The sequence below is a fragment of the Eschrichtius robustus genome, chromosome 8 (assembly GCF_028021215.1).
Source record: "Eschrichtius robustus isolate mEscRob2 chromosome 8, mEscRob2.pri, whole genome shotgun sequence".
NCBI lineage: Eukaryota > Metazoa > Chordata > Mammalia > Artiodactyla > Eschrichtiidae > Eschrichtius > Eschrichtius robustus.
Window position 1 is genome coordinate 56,542,452 of NC_090831.1, and position 24,451 is coordinate 56,566,902.

Genomic DNA, 24,451 nt, shown 5'->3' on the forward strand with positions numbered 1-24,451 from the left:
GGCAAAGGAAATTCTGAATTATAATTTAAAAATTTTCACCTTACTCTACCTTATAGGAATGAAATTTAATATTTTATAATACTTAAATTATCTAAACTATTTCAACTAATTGCCCAGTTTACTTCCATTGGCTGGAATTTGACTAGGTACTTCTTTATACATATATATATCAATGATCAGTACTTTACCTCATAATCTTCAAGGTGTACTTTTCAAGGACAAGGATATTCTCTTATAAAACCACCAAGAGTTGGTGAATTCAGGACATTTTATATTGATACTATAAAACAAACTAATCTATAGTCCATATTGTCCTATGAAATTCTTGTTCCATAGTCTCCATATTTCCCAAAATGGTCCAGCTATTGCTTCCACTTTATCAAAACACAGCTTTTTTAGAGTTTATCATTCTTTGGGTAAATCTTCAACCAATGCTTTAATCTTCTTGCTCTCACTAGCTGTTTGTAGGCTTCTCCCCCCATTCCCCCAGTCCCTGCCTCTAAAACGTATCAACTTCTATTCTTTCAAAGTTCACAGCTCTTATTTAATATGCCCCTCCCAATCTTTGTTATCATCACCAGACATTTTTCTACATTTTACAAAGTATTATCTTGCTCATGATTTTCAGCTTACCCAATTCCATAAAATCACCCAAATCACCCCACATCTCACTACCTCCACCTTAGACAGAGTTGTTGGGAATCCCTGGGGCCTGCAGCAGGGAATTCTCATGAGCTATTGGGGCCAATGGATCATGAAACCATGAGAGAGTTATTAGACCCAAAGACCAAAAGTAGGAAAAAGGGCAAATTCAGGAGGAGCCAGAGGATGGGACAGAAGGCAGGCTCCTGAGCCAAGAATTCTAAACATGAAGTTGAAAATAAACAGAAGTAGTGTTTATGCATCCTAAGCAACAACTTATACCTTAGCATCTGAAGCTGCCTTTGTGGGGCCCTGTTTCTTCCAAATTTCTTTCTCATTTCACCTAACCCCTAGGCCTTGTTGATTCATCTCTTGTTGACTTTCCATCATAGTTTCTCACATTCGCTATTCTAATCCTTTCTCTTCAAATCCCCAAACGCTTCTACCAAGTCCTCATACTTAAGATATGACCCAACCGTACCTTTATATTACCTAGAATATCTAAATTACTTTTTTTTTAACTCAAATTTGTCTTTGTTCTCTTTTCAGAGGAAGAAGAGTTTCGTACTTGCCAAGATCATTTCCTCTCTCTGTCTAGTGAATTGCTCACTCAAAGGCAAATGATAATTTCCTAATTATATCTAGCAACTAGTATTTAGCAATGTTTAAATGTGCTCTACCTTTCAACAGTGAGTGGACACTCTATCACTTCTCCCATTCCCACAACTAATTTTCTTTTTATGTCTTTGGCTATTTTTACATCTCTCTAAACTCTATACCTTGATGGCTTCATATACTAACATGACTTTAAGTCTCATCTGCTTGCACATGACCGTCAAATTAGTATCTGCAGTTCCAAATTCTCACTCAAGTTTCTGTCTTGAATTTTCAACAGTCTTCTGGACATTCCACGTAGGTTCCTACTGGAACTTCAAAAGCTTCAAGTCTCAAATAAAAATCATCTTCCCATCTATCAGTAGCTCTTCCTGACTTGACTGACCTATTTCTGTTAATTGCAATATTTTCCTAGTTATTCTGCTTTAAATCTTTATGGTCAACATTGACTCCTCCCTCTGCCATAATCCCAGCAACCTGTTAGTCACCAATACTTCTTGCTTTTACCTCAGTATCTTTAGCGTTCATCTTTCCCTTATTGGACTTCAACCTAGTTTAGACTCTCATTATTTATCATTTGCTTTACTGTTAACAATTTTCTCAGTCTTTTACCTTGGGCATCTACCACTGAAATTCATTATACAGATGTTCCTCAGTTTCTCCAGGGGGTTGGTTCCAGGACCCCCCACCCCATACCAAAATCCAAGGATGCTCAAGTCCCTTATATAATATAAAATGGCACAGTATTTTCATATAAGCTATGCACATCCTCCCATATACTTTAAATCTTCTCTAAATTACTTATGATACTTAATACAATGTTAATGCTATGTAAGTATTTGTAAATACAGTGTAAATATTATGGAAATAGTTGCTAGCATGTGGCAAATTCAAGTTTTGTTTTTGGAAGCTTCTGGAATATTTTTTCTGAATGTTTTCAATCTGTGGTTGGTTGAATCCAGGGATGTGACACCCCTGGATACGGAGGGTTGACTATATACATTATTGCCTACCCTACTAAACAATCAAAAAGCCTTCAATGATTTTCCACCACCTGAGTAGTCAAGGTCAAACAAATTCATCTGTATCTAACTCAGTGGCTCTCTCTTTCACTTCTCCCCTGATGCCCTAGTCATGGCCAGTATGTATGACTCTTCTCTCTGCCTGAAGAGTCATCCTGGGCATTTCCCTCTGTTACAGTCCTTGCAGTTCTTCAGCATCCAATTAAGATACTTATCTTACTTTTACATCTCTGCCATCCGTTCCTTCCTGTTCCTTTCAGGTGTAGCTTATCTCGCTACTTTTGAGTCCTTACAGAATTTGCATTGTGATTCTTACATTCTGCATTAAATTATAGTTATTTGTATGTATTTTATTTAGTTATTTGTTTATTTAGTTAGTTGCAGATTATGCAAGTGTGGGTATAAATTACATATTACATTTGTAAATATATTTAGCAAGAAGCAAATTCCTCCAGGGAGAAGATGATGTTAGATAGTTTGGAAAGTCTTCACTAAACCCTTTCACTTCCAAAGCATCGTTGGTTTGTACTACCTTCGGGTATAATCCTCAGCTATTATATACCTCCTCAGACAATCAGCTCCAGCTGATTGTCTGAGGGGGTAGCCCAGGGCATTCAAAAACAAATGTCCATCTCCCACTCAATAGGAGATTGAGTAGAGTGAGCATCCTCACACCAGAACTAAGTCAGGCTTCCTCAGATCGTTTCTCTTCATTCCATAGAATCAAGAAAAGCCCCAGAACTTCCACCTTCCTTTTGCCACTCACAGCTTTATCACCACTATCTACCTTGAGTTCACAAAGACTAATCTCACTTATCCATGTTCATGTCAGTTGCTTCAAGGAGTCTAAGACTTGCAAATGCCCCTCTAATCCCTCTTAGGCTGTACACAGTCTCTCTTCTCCCCTCATCTGCACTCTTTTACAACTTCAGAAACCCTCTTATTGTGCTCTCCAAAATTGTTAGCCCATTTCCAGAAGAATTCCCTGTATATCAGTCTCTTCAATGAATTTTCCCACTCCTTGCTCTAATGAAAACTGAATCACCCCTGAGGTTCGCTTCCTTTGCTGACCTCATGAGTAATGGCTGTTTCTCCCAGGACCCTCATGACACTGGGCCTAGAGGCAGATAGCTGCCCTCCTTAGTTCTTATTGCCACTTCCAGGGCACTCTCTCTCCCTCATCCCTAACCTCTCCCAGTTTTGACACTCTTAACTCAGATTTCATCACGCAGAACCCTGAATTACTACGGGCATTTACTGATGCCAGGGTGATGCCTTCTCATTTCTAGAGAATTTTGACTCGTTGCTTATCACACTCTCCAATACTACTACTATTTCAGTTCATGGCAATTTCAGTATATATGCAGAACATCTTTGCAATACCTAGATGCCCCACTTCCTCATTCTCTTCTCCAGTTATTTTGTCCTCCACTCTGGTTTAGCTACTTGCTTAAGCCACGGTCATAGCTTTAGACCTTGTAATTACCAGTAATTGCAACCCCTCTACAATCCCAGTATTTCCCATATTACCCTCTCTGACCACTACCTCCTGTCTTTCAATCTCACTCACTTCCAGGATCCTGACACCAACAATCTGCCACCTCCACTCCTTCCATTTTCCCATCTATGTCACATCTCTTACATCCCTTGATAGCCTCTCTTTTTTTCGATCCCCTCCACCAATTATCCACAAGGCTAACTCTCACTGCCCTTAAGACTTTGCTCAAACACCTGCTTTCTTAATGATGTCTAGCCCGTCTAATCCATTTAAAATGGCAACTCCCACGTATACCCCTAATCCTGGTCTACTATTTCCCATAGCACTTAGCACTTTTAACATACTATATAATTACTTATAACCATGTTTACTTTTTATTTTGTTTCCTCTTCCCCCAAAATATAAGACTCATGAGGACAAGGATTTTTGTCCTTTTGTTTCCTAATGTTTCTTATACACCTTGAACTATGCTTTCCACACAGTCATTGTTGAAAAATTATTTGTTAAATGATTAGCACTTATTAGATTTTAGTTTAAATTATAGAACCTATTAGATTATAATTCACGTTTAAGTGCCAGTCTCTTCCTTTCAAGTGACATATCATTGTGGAAGATGCTGTCCTTTCATATTTCCCTCCAGGTTTATGGACTTGTCTCAGATATCACATTCTGATGGGAGGAGGCAGACCATAGACAAAATAAATAGAAGGTCTAGCATTCTAGAAGGTGCTATATGTCTAGCACTTTCTGTAGAGAAAAACAGACAGATGTGGAGTGAGGAGTGCTAGAGGGGAAGGTGTGAGCACTGCTGCTCATCCCCCAGCTGCGTTTGTTTTCACTACAGAAGGTGCTAGACAAATAGCACCTTCTAGCACGCTGGACATTCTATTTATTTTGTCAATGGTCTGGCTCCTCCCATTAGGATATAAACTACATGTGGGCAGATATTTCTGTCTATTTTGTCCACTGCTCTATTTTCAGGGCTTAGAGCAATATTTGGCACATTGTAGAGACTCACTACATATTTGTTTAATGAGAAGATGAATGCATGTCTCCTCTGCATTGACCAAAATGTCCCGTGTGTGCCCTCTCCCCCAACCCCCTCTCTCTCTGAGTTGATGTGTTTACTTCTGCATTGTTCAGTTAACTTTCTCCCAACTGTGTCCCCTTCTCTCAGTCAACTCTGGAACTCAGCTTATGATGCCTCCCCTTGGGAAAGCTTTGTCCTGTTACTGCACTTATTCTCTCTGGCCATTCTGCACTGATCCCCAGCACTCGTAACACTTTTTTTTTTCCAACATGTTGAAAACATGTTGTCTCTGAATTTTGCCACTTTGATATCCCTGGTCTACTCATTCGATAAATTAATCCTTATATTTCTGTTCTTCCTGTCTTTATACACTCATTTAACAGTTTTCTGCTAATAGCTAAAGACAATGCAAGTAATCACATATACCTTTAGGGTAAGGGATACACAACCTGGATTTGCTTTATGTTGATGCATTTTATGATGGTTTCTAGGAATACATTGTGCCTAAAAAGGTGAACCATATGTATAGTAAAACCCAAGTAGTTGAAACCTTCAGTTAATCAAGGCTCTGCACTTTAATTCTCTGCTGAAGCATAAGAAAATTTAAAATTAAGTATTAATATTTAGAAGGGACTTCGAGGTTCTGTCTCGGCATCAGGACACACTTGACCTATATCCTGTCTAATTCAGGAGAAGTCAAAAGCCCTGCAACACTAATGACCCAGACCACCCACCTTGGCCCCACATTGCTATCTTGTTTTACGTACTCACACAGTTCCCAAGCTCAGCTATCCCACCTGCATGATATCTTACATCTCCTCTGTCCCCATAACAACTAGTACAATGCCAAATGTACTGAGTAGGTGTTCAAACAATACCTTTTGATTTATTGATTGAATGATAACTGGGAGGCTTTTCTCAAATCTCAAAGTCTGAATGATGTACTTACTAAGATAGGAAAGTTTACAAATACATCTTTAAAAGATTTTCAAAAGAAAGCATCAAACTATGAATGACCATGGATTTCACATGCACTGTAGGTAACCAGGGTTTTACTATAACTGTTTCTCACCTTCTCATGGACAGCACTCTTAGTATTATTAAAAGATTTCTTGAGTAGAAGGAAGAGAATGGACACAGATTTGGTCAAAAGAGGAAAAGATTATCATCTGGGAACAGAGCAGAAAATTCCACTTCTTAAGGAATTTGAAGTTATAATGATTTGGATGGCCTTCGTCCATTCATGAATTATTTGGTAATTGTTTAATACCTGCTATAATCATGGCATTGTGAAGGGTCTTAAGAATAGGGTACCTGCCTTGTGAAGCTTATAGAGTAATAGCAAAAACTAACATATGACAGAACCTTAATAAGTGTGCTGTGAAAAGAACAGGCTAGGTGCTATGGCAGCAAAGCATAGGAGGATGTCACCTAAAAGGGAGACTGGGAGGGTCAGTAAAAACTTCCTTGAGGAATTTGCCAGATCCTTTTATTACATAATTGCATCTCTATTCTGTCTGGTTCCCAAATATATACTGTCTGTTAGAAATCACACAGTATTGTTAAGTTGTTACAGGGGGTCAGCCCATTCAGCTGGATCAGTTAAAGCTGGCAAAACAGCAGCAACCCATTCAGAAAAATGAAATCATCCCCCAACATACAACACCCCAGGTCTAATCTCTGAACCCCTCTGTTTTCTACTCAGCTTCCCCTTGGCCCTTATATCCCTTTTGTCTTCCAATACTTAACTACCCCTTTGAAGTTCAACCTCTGTGCTTCTGCTAAAGACTCCCAAGCTGCCTTTTAAAATATATAATCAAGTATGATTATTTTTGAATGGTAAATAAGAGCTGTTTCCTCACCATGACTGAGGCTCTTGAGTGCCTGTCTATCCTGTCAGACCCATTTTGCAGATCCACTGAGTGTGCAGAGATAGGTCAGTTTATCTACCCCTTCTTCCCTGGAAGATTCTATTCTATTCCCAAACAAATGACAGCCTGACTCCAAACTCTGTTCCTAGGCTTCTGTGCTCTCACATGCATGTGCACCTGTGGCCATTGATTACTTGCCTCCTGAACAACCCTGAGACACCCAGATTTCCACCACACTTCACCTTTGCACACCAACAATTGAAAAAGGAGATGAATGAAAGGTCTTTTTCAAAATATATTTTTAATATATAAATTAAGTTATATACATTATTGATACTGTCCTCTCAGATTCTAGAATTCCCTGCCAGTCTCCCAGTGTTCCTGTGGTATCTCCTGTGATCTTTTGGATGGAGGGGGCCACTGTATATCTGGACAATATCCAACAGCCTTCTTTGTATAACCAACTAATTCAGACTCTCCTAGGCCGCTTACTGTATAGCATCCTCAAAGCTTTGGAAAAGTGAGTTTGTGCTATTAAGGGTAAAGTTCTTGGGAACCCAAATTCCTCATAGGTAAGTCATATATAGGAGTGCCACTGTGCTGTAGAGGCAGGCTTCCAAATTTTAGGTAATTCCATATTTCTTGGGATTTTTCTGGGTGTTTTATTTCTCTGCTTGTCAATAAGGATCCCTAGGAAATATCCTAAAGTGGATTGACCAGTTAGTAGGTCATCTGCCACTATGGCAGCTCCACAGAACTCGAAGGCCCATCTGGAGTACTCTGGAGCTTGAATTCTTTAACATGGAGCTAGAAGCATCTACAGGCTTACCTTATTTTATTGTGCTTCATTTTATTGCGCTCTGTAGATATTGTGTTTTTGCAGACTGCACGTTTGTGATAACCCTGCATCAAGTGCATTTGTTCACTTCATGTCTCTGTGCAGCATTTTGGTAATTCTTACAATATTTCAAACTTTTTCATTATTATTATATTTGTTATGATGATCTGTGATCTGTGATCTTTGATGTTATTATTGTAATTGTTTTGGGGCACCACGAACCATGCCCATATAAGAAAACAAACTTAATCAATAAATATTAAGTGTGTTCTGACTCCTCCACTGACATGCTGTTCCCCCATCTCTCTCCCTCTCCTCGGGCATCCCTATTCCTTGAGACACAACAGTACTGAAATTAGGCCAGTTAATAACCACGCGGTGGCCTCTAAGCAGTCAAGTGAAGGAAGAGTCCCATGTCTCTCACTTTAAATCAAAAGCTAAAAATGATTAAGCTTAGTGAGAAAGGCAGGTTGAAAGCTGAGACAGGCTGAAAGCTAGGCCTCCTGAGCCAAACAGTTAGCCAAGTTGTGAATGGAAAGGAAAAGTTCTTGAAGGAAATCAAATGTGCTGCTCCAGTGAACACACAAATGATAGGAAAGCAAAACAGCCTTACTGCTGATATGAAGAAAGTTTTAGTGGTCTGGATAGAAGATTAAACCAGCCACAATATTCCCTTAAGCCTAAGCCCAATCCAGAGCAAGGCCCTAATTCTCTTCAGTTCTTTGAAGGTTGAGAGAAGTGAGGAGGCTGCAGAAGAAAAGTTTGAAGCCAGCAGAGGTCAGTTCATGAGATTTAAGGGAAGACACAGTCTCCATAAAATAAAAGTACAAGGTGAAGCAGCAAGTGCTCATGTAGAAGCTGCAGCAAATTATCCAGAAGATCTAGCTAAGATAATTAATAAAGGTGATTGCACCAAACAACAAATTTTCAGTGTAGACAAAATAGCCTTATATTGAAAGAAGATGTCATCTAGGACTTTCATAGCTAGAGAGGAAGAGTCAATGCCTGGCTCCAAAGCTTCAAAGGGCAGGCTGACTCTCTTGTTAGGGGCTAATGCAGCTGGTGACTTTAAGTTGAAGCCAGTGTTCATTTACCATTTGGAAAATCCTAGGGCCTTTAAGAATTATGCTAAATCTACTCTGCTTGTGCTCTATAAATGGAACAAAGCTTGGATGACAGCATATCCGTTTATGACATGGTTTACTGAATATTTTAAGCCCACTTTTGAGACCAACTACTCAGAAAAAAAGATTCTGTTCAAAATATTACTGCTCACTGACAATGTACCTCATCACCTAAGGGCTTTGATGAAGATGGACAAGATTAATTTATTTTCATGCCTGCTAACAAAAGATCATTCTGCAGCCCCTGGATAAAGGAGTAAGTTTGACTTTTGAGTTTTATTTAAGAAGTACATTTCATAAGGCTATTGCTGCCATAGATAGTGATTCCTCTGAAAGATCCGGGCAAAGTCAATTGAAAACCTTCTGGAAAGGATTAACCATTCTAGATGCCATTAAGAACAGTTGTGATTCATGGGAAGAGGTCAAAATATCAATATTAACAGGAGTGTGGAAGAAGTTAATTCCAACCCTCATGAATCACTTCGAGAGATTCAAGACTTCAGTGGAGGAATAACTGCAGATGTGGTGGAAATAACAAGAAAATTAGAATTAGAAGTGGAGCCTGAAGATGTGAGTGAATTGCTACAGTCTCATGATAAAACTTTAACAGATGAAGAGTTGCTTCTCATGGATGAGCAAAGAAAGTGGTTTCTTGAGATGGAATCTACTCCTGGTGAAGATGCTATGAAGATTGTTGAAATGACGACAAAGGACTTAGAATATTACATAAACTTAGTTGATAAAGCAGCAGCAGGGTTTGAGAGGACTGACTCCAGTTTTGAAAGAAGTTCTACTGTGGGTAGATGCTATCAAACAGCATTGCATGCTACAGAGAAATCCTTTGTGAAAGGAAGAGTCCATCGATGCAGCAAACTTCATTGTTGTCTTATTTTAAGAAATTGCCAAAACCACCACAACCTTCAGCAACCACCACCCTGATCAGTCAGCAGCCATCAACATCCAGGCAAGACCCTCCACAAGCAAAAAGATAATGACTCACTGAAGGCTCAGATGACAGCACTTTTCAGCAATAAAATATTTTTAATTAATGTATGTACATTATTTTTTTTAGATATAATGCTTTTGCATACTTAATGGTCTACAGTATAGTGTAAGCATAACTTTTATATGTACTGGGAAATGAAAAATTTCATGTGACTTGCTTTTGCAGTATTTGCTTTATTGCAGTGCTCTGGAATCAAACCCAAAATATCTCCAAGGTATGCCTGTATGTAATTTAGTAAAAGGGCCAAGAAAACCCAAGTTCTGTACATGGGCTTTTCTGTTTAAAAAAAATTAAACCCAGAGGAATTGATAGGTGCCCAGTGTAGGAGAAAAAACCCATGTCATCTGGGCAGTATTTGAGAAGTCTATCCTGTGGGGAAGCGGGGTGTAACATCCAGTTATAGGTCTAACCGACCAAACATTTCTGCACCGCCAAGTAATTCAGTCAGAAGCAGCACCTGTCTTTTTTTAACTTCAAAATCAAACACATCTCTGAGAGGCAGGATTTGTCCAAAAAGCCCTGATATCTGACTTTTGATAATGCCCATAAGTTGATTTCTACCCCAGTAAGTCTACCGCCAGATAATCTAGCCTGCAGTCCTCTTCTCAGAGAGTAATGATCTCTGGCATCAATGCTATGCTGACCTGCAAGTAGCCAAGGGTCGGCCCTGGACATATATATTAACACACATGTGCTCCCTAACAGTGGGTGCTGGGCTTTATTCTCCAGCTGTGTTATGCTTCCTTCATTGGGGCACAGGTACCTATTCAGGACACCTCACCCCTTCTAACACCCCGTCTTAGTCCCATCAGATGTCACCAAGCATCGTGTGGCCTTGAAGTCTTCAAGAGGCATCAAACAAGTTATATCCTCTGAACTAAAGACTGGTACGAATAACATTTAATCTTTGTGTTTCCATTACCAACCTCAGGGGTTGGGCACTGTGATTATATACATTGTCCTTCACCTTAGGGCTCTGGTTCTAGATGGTTGTGGTTGAAACACTCATCAAAAGGGACATTTTAAACCAAAATTCAGGATGCCTGAAACTGACTCCCTTCTTGAGTGTGTTTTTCAGTGTTATCATCTTCCAGATAAATTTTCTTGAAACTTGAGCCTCATGTATCATTTTTAGAGGGTTTTCTTTTGCAAATTATGGTTCAGTTGTCTTCAATTCACCATATAAATCCAAATCAAATGCACAAAAGATAATAGAGTGATACCTTGGGAGGTATGCCTTGTACTAAGAAAGAGACCAGGTAGGTCATTTTTCTGCCAATAATTCAGTTCTGCTACAATGAGTTCTTTGTTTCCAACTAGAACAGCCAGTTCTACAGCAATTTCTGCACACCCCAAAACTTTCCTGCATTCTTTGTTTTGCTGCAATCAACGAATACCTTACACCATTAGGCGTAGCCAGCCTGACCTCCAAGCCTGACTTGAGTAGGCAATTAAAAAAGACAATGCCTAGTCTGGCACTCCGTAAGGTACTTCCTTAAGGTCCTGTAGAATTTTGAATTTTTCTTTTAATTATTTTCTTTGTTCGAACTCATAATATTCTAAAGCTCCTGCAGAGCATAGTAGTCATCCCTCATTCTATAAGATTGAAGATCTTTTCCCTACGTAGTACCTGCAACAGTTACTAGGGAATTATACTGAATATATGGCCCCCATTGAAATCAGGAAAAATGCTTGTACCTTGGAAAATGTTTGTGGTTCAATTCCAAGGATAGGACCCTGTTACCATATGTATATTTGGAACAACAGTACCTCGACTGTGGCTGTATTTTACCATCGGCATATCAACTCTTTCAATCCTAGAAGGAGGCTGGGTCCAAAATATCAAAACATCCCTGACCAAAAGCTACTGCACACCTCACATACCTAATGAGAAATATTTGGCACGTTTCTTCAGAGCTGACATATTTCTAGTCTGCTATTCTCCTGTCTTCATTACCAGCCTTTCCCATTTCCAGTCTTTCCAAACTCAGTCTCTCTCATGGACTTTAGCTTGAATTAGCCTTTGGTTGCTACTCTGGTTCCTCACTCTGTACTACCTGGGTGCTGTGATTTTTGGGGGGCAATTCTCTAGAATAATCAAACTGTACCAGTACTGATCTAGAATGGCAACAGACTCTATCTTTGACAAATGTTAACAGCGGATTAAAACAAAACAACAACAAAAATAGCTGGGAAAGAGTGTAACAACTCTCTTCAAAATAACTATAGTAATGATAGTTTGGCTCATTGATAAGGTCGGCATGAAAGATCACTTTTTAAGACTTTATATGCTGTTTTAAAATATGAACTTCTAGTACTTTGAATAACAGCATTCAAAATAAAAGCGTCTTTTAGAATCATCTTAAGAGTATATATCCAATAAGACCACTATAATTTAACACTGCAATTTTAATTTAATGATCTTATTCTTATTTCCTAAACTAATTTCCTAAAGTTAGAGAAGATAATTTTAATATATCTATTTAATATTAGTAGTTTCCTAGCAAGAATCGATCCTAGTACTTTTGTTGAAAGGTAGGACTGTTTTAATTAAATTATAAAATCCCAATGGAAATAATTTTGACTTTTATTACATTTTTCTTTCATATGTAAATTAGACTAATTTACTTGCTGTAAAAACAGAAAGGAGGTCACATTAAGACTGATATTTAAATTGGAAAATAGTCCTTTTAGTCCATAAAGGCAGTTTGGCAGTATTTTTTCCACACATTCATTCACTTATAGATATTAAATATATGCCAGCTGAATAATTCAACCGGATTTGGCTAATTCATGTCAGTAAAATGTTCTTTTCTGTGACACGTTTTAAACCAATAAGGGGAAATAAAAAGTAAAACTAAATTTAAAAATGTATACACTAGACTCTCTCTATGACACTGTTTTTCAGGAAAATAGAATTTAGTGTAATCTGTATACATCTCAGAGCTTTACCAAAAAGCACCTTGACATAAAGTAGTTCTCTTTATTCAGTGATCTATGGTGCATTCATTGTCTGTCACCCTCCCCCAAGTAATACTTAATGTACTAGACAAATCTGTCCCTAAATTTTTTTAGGGCGGGAGCAAGAGTACAAATGGTGGCAGGCATAACAGGATTAAATATTTAACAGTTAAAACCCAGGCTAAGAAACTATTACGTAAAATAAGTTCTGTTTTCCTACATTGATAAACACGCGTTGATAATGCCCTAGAAGGCTAGGTCTGAATTTAGAATTTCAGATTCTTAAGATTTCTGGTTGGGAACTTTGCAGTGTGTGTTGTTCCTCCAGCCCTCAATCTGCCCCTCTTCTCTCTCACTTCTAGCTTTATTCTGCAAAGCAAATAGCCTGTCACTTACCTGCATGGATACTCCAGCCTGCATGTCCAAGCTCTATTTATTTCCCCTCTCCTCGGGTTTGGCATGTAGGTGGCACAGTCTAAAAAAAGTAGGTTGGGGCTGCTTGGGCAGAGAATTCTAAGGATGATCTAGAAGGGAATTGAAGACTCTGGACAGGCATGCCCCATGGATTCCTTGCCTGTGGAGAGGGCCAGAGCAAGGCCCTCCAAGGCCGGGGTAGAGACTCTTCTTACCCCTGGAAGATAGTCTGTTATGAGGTTGAGAGTGCAGAGTCAAACCCACGCAGGTCTGACTTCTGGTTCTATTACTTATTAGCTAAGAGATCTTGAAGAAGTTATTCAATGACTCTTTAACTAGTTTGATTACCTATAAAATGTGAATTATCAGAGTACATACCTCAGAGGGTTGTGGGCACTAAAGGATATATTTTCCTATCATATATACAGGAGTGTGTCTGGCATACAGAAAATACCTTACAAATGTTAACTATTGTTATTCTTTTAACTCCAGAACAGTGCCTGACACAAAGCTATAGATGCTTTAAGAAAATCTGAGTGCATTATGATTAAATTGATTAGAATATCTTGTTTTTTCATTACTTTTTTTAGTATTTGGTTAAAATGACTACAAATTTCAGGTTGTATAATCTAAGTAGAAATCAATTTTAAAATACACACTGAGGGTAAAGGATCAGGATTACTTTTCATATTAATTAAAAACAATGAAAATAATTATCACAGAAATTTGAAAGCAAAACAAATTTGTAAAAAGTAGATTAAAAATCTAAGTCTCTATTGTGATCTTTGCTAAAGATTTGCCTGTCAAGTCAAGAGACTGCTTTTTGGAGTGGACTTGGAATGCAGAAACAAACGTCCTTTCATGGTGTTAAACCTTTTATAGTAGAACTCACATTCAAAAGAAAACTGTATTTCTTAAAGTTCAAATTCTAGTGAGGATTAGAGCTGAATAGGGCTTATTTGCTTAGCTGCCCAATTTAAAACTGATCACTATTATCCTCACCTCATTCATTGAGTCATTTACTTCAAATAATTTATTAGGGCCTATTGCATGCCAGGCATTGAAAACGCAGAATCAACAGGCACAGTTTCTCCTCTCAAGGAGGGCACAGGTTGATGTGGAGACAGGACTTCAACGAGGAGCCAGAATGTTAGGCATGGGATGTTCTGGAAGGGCTTTGCATACCACGCAGAGGAGCCTGAAGACAATGGAAGCCATGAAGATTCTGAGTAGGGAGGTAAAGTGTGGACAAAGGTTTGAAATAATGGAGACTGGTTAGGACACTCATAGATTTTTGCCTAAAGATTTGCCTCATGGAATGAAGACTATTTCAGGCTTTCTCTACTCTAGTGGCGTTGTATTAAAAGGAGCGGATAGATTCGAGAAACCATTATGGACAAAGAGTTGATGCTAAAAAACAAAAATCTCCATTTTCCTTTAGTCATCTTACCTAGAATCACCCACTTATTTATCATCTTGTCATCCCTTCACTACCTTTCAACTCTTTTCTTCCTAGCCATAAGTGAGAATTTGATGACCTTTAATAGCAAAGGGGAAAAAAACTCCTATTACTGTTAACAGCTTAGAAATCCTAGTGTATCTTTTTGCCTCCCATTTTCAAGAAGGAGCTAAACTATAGGAAAGATTGTGAAATGTCTGATGTGTACCATAGAAAGAAAAAAATTTAAGAAATTTAATGTTTTCTTACTAGAATGACCTACTCTGACTATCCTGTATATAATAGTAGACTGTCCAGTCCCTCTCAGGTCAGTTCCCTCAGTCTGCTTTATTTTTTCTTCTTTTTACCATATATATTCACACATACACACACACACATATATATATACACATGTGTATGTATGATATATGTCACATGTGATAAATTGTATATCATATATATCATGCATATATACACATGTATATATACATGTATTTGTCTTCTTCAATTAGAATGTAAGCATCATGAGAGCAGGGACTTTGTTTTGCTCTCTGCTGTATTCTTAGTGCTTAGGTAGAGCCTTTGATGTCTCAGCATTAAACTCCTTCCTGAAGAGTCACAATCTCTTGCACTCTTTGGATGGCTCCCACGGAAAAGAGTGGTGAGAAGAAAGGGCCATTCTTCCATCAATGAGGTGATGACCAGAGAATAAACCATCAGCATTTACCTGTGCATATATGGAGTAGGCTTTAAAAGAAGCATGGCCCTTGGACACTCAAAGAGATCTGGAAGTTTGCCATGAAGGAGGTGGGAACTCCAGATGTATACATTGACACCAAGCTTAACAAAGCTGTCTGAGCCAAAGGAATAAGGAATGTCCTATACCGTATCCATATGTGGGAAACAAGGGTGAAGATTCACTAAACAAGCTCTATATGTTGATAACCTATAAACCTGTCACCACTTTCAGAAATCTATAGACAGTCCATATTGATGTGAACTAACCGCTGCTGTCAAATAGTTATAAAACTGAAATCACTCACACACAAACACACACACACACACACACACACACACAGAGCGAAAACTTCTGCCTGAAGAAAGTACAGCAGTAGATGCCTTGAGCCTGGCATATACTGGAAATGCCATGCTCTAAATGACCAATATTGGTAGACTACTGGCTATGGCTAATCACTGTAAATATTTAACAGCTGAAAAAACACTTACTTTGTAAACATGCACGGAGAAAAAATAATATGAATATATTAAACAATATAGAGTATCAAGCTATATAATAGAGTGGCTCCAAATGTCTAGGAATGCTTTGAGCCCTATGTTGATCAATGGTGTGATGCCTTGTACCATGATTTTGTCCCTTTGAACACTCTGACTGAACTGGTTACCAGCTACTTAGTAGGTCAATGTCTTTCTCTTTTCCTTTCTTTCTCATAACCACAAGTCAAACACATCTGTAACACATCGGAAATCCTGTGGGAGGCAGAGTTTCGCTCCAGGTTACGCCCATAAGGCCACGTGTCCTCTCGCCCTTTCTTACTCCCATATAAAAACAACCATAGTGAGGTGTATATGAGGTTGAGAGTATTTGCCTCCACAGGAGGTATGTTTTCACCATGCCCCGATTCACAAATCTTTATCCTCCTCTCTGCAGTTACTCTGTGAGGGTAACAGCATTACATGGCATAGCCCAGCAATCTCCAGGTAAGGAGGTCCAAACTCTGTTCCTAGGATTCCATGCTCTCACATGCATGTTACCTATGGCCATTGTTTCCTTGCCTCCTGGACAACCCTGAAACACCCAGATTTCCACCACAATTCACCTTTGCACACCAACAATTGAGAAAGGGGATGAATGAAAGGCCTTTTTCCAAATATGCCATGGGCGTCCTCATGAAGGTCCTCTATCTGACAGTCACACTGAATGTATAACTTAAACATCTAGAAACTTTTTAAATCAAGTATGAGGCAGCATAACTGAGTTCAAATCCCATCTTTTCTACTTACTAGCTAGGTGATTTTCAGTGAGTTACTTATCTCCTCTGTGCTTCAGTTTCCTCATTTCTATAACAGGAATAACAATTCTACCTGTCTCATAGTGTTAGTATGAAGGTTAAATTAATGTGGTAAATCATTTATATCAGTGCATGGCACAGAGAGAGAGCTACCCAGTTGTTTGTGAAATTACATGAGCATTGCACTTTCTTTCCACTACATATAGAAGCCATACTTATATGACATCTTTAGGATACAACTGGAAAAGTTACATTTTTAGAGATTAGCAATTAGGTCACCTACTTAAGAAGCTCAGTATTTAATTGTTCAATTTAATAAAATGCAATATGCATAAGCATAAAATATTTTTTTCTATGGCTTCTTTTATAATCAATAAATAGCTTACAGAATACATTTCATATATAACTGGAGAAGATACCTAGGGCTAACAGTCTTCATGCTGGCAAAACTCCTCTAAATGTGTAGACTTGGGCTGCAACAGGGACTAGAGTTTTGAGGACCAAGAAGGACTGAGCATAAACAATACAGGGTTGGTTATGAATGTTGTCAGGTCATTCAATGAACATATAAAAAGACTATTTCCTTATGTCAGTTTGGTAAGGTAAGATTCAATAATATCAAAAATAACTTAATTTTTATATAAGTTACTCACTGAGACCTATCAAACCAGTGAAAAGACATCATTTAAATGACTGAGAATGCTATACAACAGGCACTTTCAAGGAGGATGCTTTGAGCATCTTTGCTTAATAAGTACAAACAAGAGAAAGACTATATCACAAGGCAAACAGTTTATTACGTTTTAAGAAAACTGGATGGTCTCTGCATATCAGGCCCCATTTATTAAAGTTTAAAGAACTTTAGATAAAAACTGTACCCTCTGAGATCCATCTAGTGATCAATAGAATGGCCCTGGGGGAGGGGAGTGGTGAACAAAGTGAAAATTTAACATAAACTATACCTGGATAAATCTAATTTAACAGGTGGGGCAGAAAAGGCTGTTAAACAACACAGACCAGATTATCTCAAATACTTTATTTGCTTCAAGGAAGGTTCATTCAAAATGGAGTACAGGAAAATTGAAAAGGCAATATATTGTTGCTATATCATGTTATTTCTTATGTCTCATAAAAATATCAAATTGGAATGAAAACTGATTATCTTGTTAACTGTCTATATTAAATCCTATTCAACAGTGTACCTTTCTCTTCTAAACTATATCCTCTGGCTTCCCTTGTTTTATTAAAGTTATTAACTAATTTTGTTTTCAGTCCAATCAAGGCTTAATTAGCTTAATAGGTATATATATTCATGAATAAATAATATATCTTTAAGACTTAAACATACATTTTAAAAAATTATCAGCTGGTTAATATTATTCTAAGAACTTTTTCTACCTGGTCAGTCCTCTTATTCTTCAGAGTGCTATATATGGTTCTACCACTTGAAGATATCCTATACTTAAAAAAAAAAAAAGTTATGGTATTAATTCAACTTTTATCAAATCTGAGTGGACAAAAGAAAATCACAGCAAAATCAGCTTTTTAGGCAACTGAGGTGGTGAACTGACCATGGAATGTGGGAGAAACAGAGAAATCAAGGGTGCTGCCAAAGTGTTATCCCAAACTACTAGAAGACTGACATCGCTTACTGAGATGAAGAAGAGTGTGAAAGGAGCAAACCTGAGGGAGAAAATTGGAAGTTTGGTTTTGACTATGTTAGGGTTAACTTTGCCTTTAGACATACAGTGGAGATGTTGAATAGGCAGTTTGCTAGACCCTCTGGAAATGAGATAAGAGGGCAGGACTGGAGCTGTCAGCATAGAAATGGTATTTAATACCCAAGACCTGATCAGTCCACCTGAGACCCAGTATATATCTAGAAGAGAACATCTGAGGGCTGAATCCTGGGCTACTCCTATATTTGGAGGTTGGGACATGAGAAAGAACCAACATCAGGGATGGAGAAGGAGCTTAAACCAAGAGAATGGGGGTCCAGGAAGCCAAGGAAAGAAGTGTTTCAAAGGTGGGAGTGATCAACAGTGTCAACTCGCTGACAGATGGTAGGTCAAGAAGGATGAAGACTATGAACTGACCATCGGATTTGACAATAGGAAGGTCACTGTGATCTTAACAGAGCGGTGTAACTTCAGGGATGATAAAGGAAGCCTGAGCAATGGATTAAAAGAGAAGGTGAGGAGAATTGGAGACAGCAAGTATGGACAATTCTTTCAAGAATTTTTGCTACAAAGGAGACAGAAATAGAAGATGAGAGCTATTACAGCATGTATGGATATGCATATGCTGTAAATGATCTAGTAGAGAGGAGAAAAATGATGATTCAAGAGACGGGGAACAGTCCTTAAAACTGAAACTCAAACAAGATATACCTGCTGTGATTCCACTGAAATAAAGTAATTACATTTGTCTGTATTTTTTCTTTTTCATATGCATGCATACTTTTTAAAAAATATTTTTAATGGAGCTATATAATAGAACCACTGAGAAGCAAATACTTGAAACTGTCTTTGCCTTTGCTTGCCTCCCTCACTTCCGCATTCCTCCCTTTAAAGATAGTGGACGTTCTTGTGGCCCTAAATTTTAGCTAAAAAAATTTGTGTTGTGGGGATTAATGAAGCATGCTTCTCCTCTAGTAGTATTTTGATTTACTGGTATATTTTAGGACAAAATGATATGAGACATTTGCTTCAAAGTAGTCTTGTTGGGGGAAGGAAATGAAATGCGTGGGGGAAGACATGAAAGAAGCTGGGCTTCAGTTGATAGTTGATGAAGCTGGGTGATGGGTCTGTGGTGATTCCTTACACGATTCTTTCTTCTTCTGTGTGTGTTTGAAAATGTCCGTAATATAAAGTTAAAAATTAGAAGAAACATAGTGTCAATACCATGCTTAATCCAAAGAAATCCATTAAATGGTGAAAATTTTGATAATTTGGTAACAGGTGAAAGAACTGTTTGGGGGCACAGGAATTTTTATGGCATTTTTCAAATCATATCACCTACTTTGCTGGTATGATTTGAAAATATACAGCACAAACATAGCCTTCTCATATACAGTACAAGCTTTTTTATCGGAAAGTATCTCAGTTGCTTTAAGATAGAATTAATTTGGATGCTTATTGTGCAAATAATTTAGAAAACTGGATTTTTAAAAATGAAGCATTGGTTCTCTTAAATATCCTCTCACTTTAGGTAAGCATAAAGAATTCTGAAACTTATTCTATAAAACATGTTCTGAGGTAATATACTACACTTACAAAACAATGCTAATCCAGTTGATTGTTATGTAAAAGAATAAATAGTTGATTATGCACAGAAGGTGATATTTCAGCGCAATAGTTACCACTTTCCAAAAAGAAATGGTAGTTTCTGAAATTTGTCACTCTTATATTGCTATATAAAAATTTAGGTTAAAAAGATTTTTAGCCTTTCAAAGCTAGCAAATGTAGAAACAGCAGTGTTACTACATTAACTCTTCAAATATTAACCATTAGGTATTCTCTAGTGTTTTCCAGTTACTCACTAACCAATTTATAGTGTTATTGTTTCTCTGATTGTCGGTAATTTCCACCAAGGAAAGTTGAAAAACAAACTCCAATAATTTTTTTTCTAGATCAGAATAATGTTCAGATTTTATTAATAACATCCCCCTTTCTCACTATATATTCGTTATTAAAAGTCCACTATGTATTTGGGACCTGTAAATTCTACTTCAAAAATTAAACCCAAAGTTGTGCCGTTTATGGTTTCTTTTGTATGGCTTTATTGCCCTCAACATATCCTTGGTGTAAACTACTGAGCAAGGGAACAAGATTTCCTTTGTAACTGATACCTAAATTTCTATTCTGCTTTAAGCATCTAATTTGTACTGTGAAGACATATAATTTGAGACTTGTAGCTATATCACAAAAGTACAACAGTTTGTGCTGATCTCTAATTTTCTGAGTTGTACTGGCTATAATTTAAATTTTTTGCATGTTTTTAACTGCAGTGCAAACCAGTATACATCAGAAATCTTTGTATATTGACAGAGACTGGGAAAAGGATGCCTTGTTCTGATTTCAGATAAGCATTCCCTTTTCACAACTGCAGGTGCAAGAGAGCTCATTCATAGTATTTGCTTCAAATCAGCTACAGTCACTGGATGGAAATACAATGCTATTACACGACAACTTGACTAATCTTTACAAACGCAATGAATATTTTTTAAAAACTCACAATTACTAGCAAAATCTGGGGGCAAGTAGCACTTTTTCTTTTGCCTAAGTATTGGGAACAAAATATACCCTGTTGACACAAGTTTTGGTCATCTTACTAGTGTATGTGCGTGTGTATGTATTTACTAAATCCAGAAAAATACTTTGTCACTTATTAACACAGGATGGAGTTATGCTCAGTGGTTTCACTTAACCGATAATTGATAGTTACTTTTTCCTTTGCCTTAAGTTTCACTTATTTTAAAATCAACTTCTAAGCCAAAAAAGAGCCACAAGATAAAAATTAGCTCTAACTGCTCTCATTTCACACAGTTGGATAAATCTTCTTTTGAAACAAATATTAGACAGCTGTGTATGCAACCAATAAGTGAAGCTAGCATGTTTCCATTATAAACCCTTATTTATAAGGCTATGACTTGATGGTTTTAATTAGCTTCAGGCAGAAATTTGGCTCGTCAATTCAAAGCATAGGAGAACATTTTAATCTAGAGAACAATTACAATTCTCCTTCAACAGGAGAGGCCAGAGAAAGGCTCTAATAGAATTTAAGTCTCAATGACCAAACACAGATAAAGTAAACATGTTCCAAAAAGTATGGCAATAATCATTGCATTGGCAAAAATAAATGTTTGGCCTACATTTAATACCAATAAGAACTCATCCTAAATTCATGATTATTATTATCACTTACTTTATGTCTTACTGTTTGCTAACAATCCAGTACTCCCACCTTAAATTTGCATCTAGTTCAGAAGTGCCAAAGCACCTTATCATACACTATTTGACTTGAGCTTCTCTTTGTGATTTGTAAAATGAGGGGACAATATCCTTTATAAAGAAGTATCCTCTCCAAATCAGGTAGTTCTGACAAAAGTGGCTTGCCTGGACTGATAGTTGTCAATCCTGCTCTTGGGTTCTGTCTCAGGGTCTCGGTCTCAAGGATTGATCTCACTGAGGGATCAGTTAGCTAGGAATTGTTTCTTGAGCTGAAAAAACAGTGACTTAAAGCAAGAATATTCTTCATATATGTTTAAGTCATTCAGGCTGAGCACTATGGTAGAGGAAACTTGTGTGCAGCTATCCTTTCTTTCATGGACTCAAAAACAGAACCCTCACTCTCATTATACCAATTTATCCTCAGGCTTGAATCAAATGCAAGTTAGGGGTTAGTGGACCCACATACTAGAAAGATGGGGAGCATCTTCAAGGATGCCTTCAAGGAGGATGCCTTCAAGGACGGGGCAGAACCCCTAAACGGGCTTCTGTAAATACGGCCCACCACCCTCCCAAACTTCCATTCTATTAACTGCCTCCCTCAGCAACACACAGGGTCTCCTCAGGTAATCAGTTATTGCTGTCCCTCTAGGGAGGAAACGCTTGACACCTGGCCTCCCTCGGGCCACCTGCAATGGAGAACGGCGCCACACACCCACCCTTCTGAAGTTCTCCGCAGATGGAGGCTGTCACCGGGCCGCTTACCTGGCCGGGATGCTCTTCGTGACAGCCCAAGACCTTTGAGGAAGGGAAGAAAACAAAAGAAAACAAAACAACTTACCACTTTGGCCCAGTCCAAGAACAACTGAAAGCACCCAGGCCGCCCGGAGGAATGGGGCAGGACCTGGCCTGCAGTTTTGCAGGCAGACTAATGTGGCAGTAAAAAAAGCCAGGGCCGAGCGGCACATAATGCAAAGCAGCCCGCACTGCACCGCGCCCGCCGCCTGGCTGCTAACCGGATGCGCGCTCGCGCTCCCGGGCGCGAAGTGCCAAGTGTTGCTAGGACGTTTCCAGCAGGCCCGGCAGGCGGACCCCGCGGCTCGGAGCAAACGATGCAGGTACGGCGGCCTGGGCACAGCTCGGCATTTCAGGGCCCCCGCGGCCCTCCCAGCTCCGCACGGCTGGTCCCGCGATCTCCGCGAGAAGCACCTCCTCTGACGGCCAATGGCCCGGGGCGGCGACGCGAGCAAAGGCTCCGCAGCCCGCTCTGGGACAAAGAAAAGAGCTTTTGTCTCTCTCCAGCCGATGGGGCTTCTGCTGCATAAATCAGCTTAGCGAAGAGCCAAACACAATCAAACCCAAACAAAGCCCGAAGCTGGGGGGGAAAAACCAGCCTAATGTACATTCAGTGGGTGATGCTGCATCTGTGGGAGGGGACGCTGGCGAGGCCGAAGGGGAAAAAAGTCGATGGCGCATCAATGAGGTCGAGCTTCTTCCACAGGTGGGCAGGGAAGCCAACTTCACTTAATTGCAACTTTGCAGCCTCGTCAGCTGAGCAGCGGGCAAAGTCGAAGAGGCAGCGTCCTGGTTGGCGAGGGAGGAAGCTTGATGTGCCAGCAGCCGGGGGAGGCGGCCCCGGAGCGCCCTAGAAGCCCCCGCCGGCGCCCGCGGACACCGAGTGAGGCATCGCAGCTCCCTGCTTGACCGGGAGTGGAGCGCACGGCCGCGAGCACAGGAGGAGAGGTTCCCCAGGGGTGCAGGAGCCTGGCTTCACGGGGGCGGGTGCTTCGTGCCCTCGTCCTTTTGGCCCCAGTGTGCTGCTCAGGCGTCCCTACGTCCAGAGCCGGGACAGCTGTCGCGCTCTGGGATGCACCCCGGAGAGGATGAGAAGGAGGCGAGGCTGGCGAGGGGCGGGGGAGGAATGGTCCTGCTCCGGCCCCCAGCTGGGGTGGGGAGGGAGGGTTGGGGCTCCCAAAGTGCGGGTAGCTAGGCGCGTTCGGGCTGCGAGTTGCTAGGAAACCGCCCCACGCTACAGAGTTCCTTGCCGCGGCCGCCCGCAGGCGCGGCGGAGGCTCCGGCTGCAGCAACAGCTCGGAGCAGCGTGGGCGGGACATTGGTGAGGCATGAAGTCACCGCGGCCCACACTCGCTCTTTGTTTTGCTCACTCCAGCTCTTTTTCTTCCCCTTGGCTCTGAGAGTTGCCATTCCCATCGTTCACAAGAACTCCTGATGCGTAGCCGCGCAGCAGGAATCTCACACCGTGTTCTCTTTCCCCCTACTCTCCGAATCCCTGCATCCCAACGCTCGCCTAGGTGGCGCGGAGACTAGCTCAGCAAGAGTGGCAGCTGTGCGCAAACCCCAGCCTCTGACCCCGAAGCTGCGCGGTCCTTTGTTGGGAGATACTCACTGCTCGGCAGCTGCCACAGACTACGTGGAGTCCAGGCACCTCTCCCCGCCCCCAACACCCTCTGTTCCGCTGGTGCGCACTGCCCACTTTGCTGGCAGAGTTCGGAGCTCACCCTTTGCCCCACCCCAAGACTGTTCGGCGTCTCCCCAACCCTTGGAGAGTTGGGCCGGTCCGCAGGGGCTGTACCCGGAGTTGCAGCTGAAATTTCTCACGGCTCCTTCTCCACTCGGAGCCTCAGCCCTGAGTTGGACAGCCCTGCTCTTCCCAGGGTCTGGTGGTGGCTCTGGGCTTTTGCCAGTCACGGTGGATCTTTTGACCTTAAGCGTCACCTTCCAAATAAACGGAACAAAGAAGTTACAAAGGGCGGCGGAGCAGAAGAGTGAGACTAAGGAGAGGAGGTGGGAGGGCCGTTCTGCCTGTTGGCAGTTCAGAAATTTCGGTTAAAGCCTGGAGCGGGTGTTATGCCCGGCAACTGTCGGGGAAGCCGCGCGCCTTCTTGGGTCCCTTTCCTACGACGTTAGGCCGAGGGAGGGAACCCAGTCCCCCGGATTGAAAACAAGGCGCTGTTTCCAATCTGAGACACAGGCTGATGGTTCTCTTTTTCCT

The 24,451-nt window shown here is 40.1% G+C and overlaps 1 protein-coding gene across 2 annotated transcripts in view; it reads right to left on the minus strand.

The window, feature by feature from the left end:
- ITGB8 (integrin subunit beta 8) overlaps positions 1-23,523 on the minus strand; it is a 95,206-nt gene extending 71,683 nt beyond the window's left edge. The window contains exon 1 of one of the 2 annotated variants that reach the window (XM_068550522.1): positions 22,280-23,523. In XM_068550522.1, coding sequence (XP_068406623.1) covers positions 22,280-22,406 — 127 coding nt within the window. In that variant the 5' untranslated portion in view covers positions 22,407-23,523. Of the gene's footprint in view, positions 1-13,003; positions 13,011-22,279 lie in introns of those variants that run through there. The other variant, XM_068550523.1, reaches the window with a different exon arrangement.
- Between the last annotated feature and the right edge of the window lie 928 nt (positions 23,524-24,451).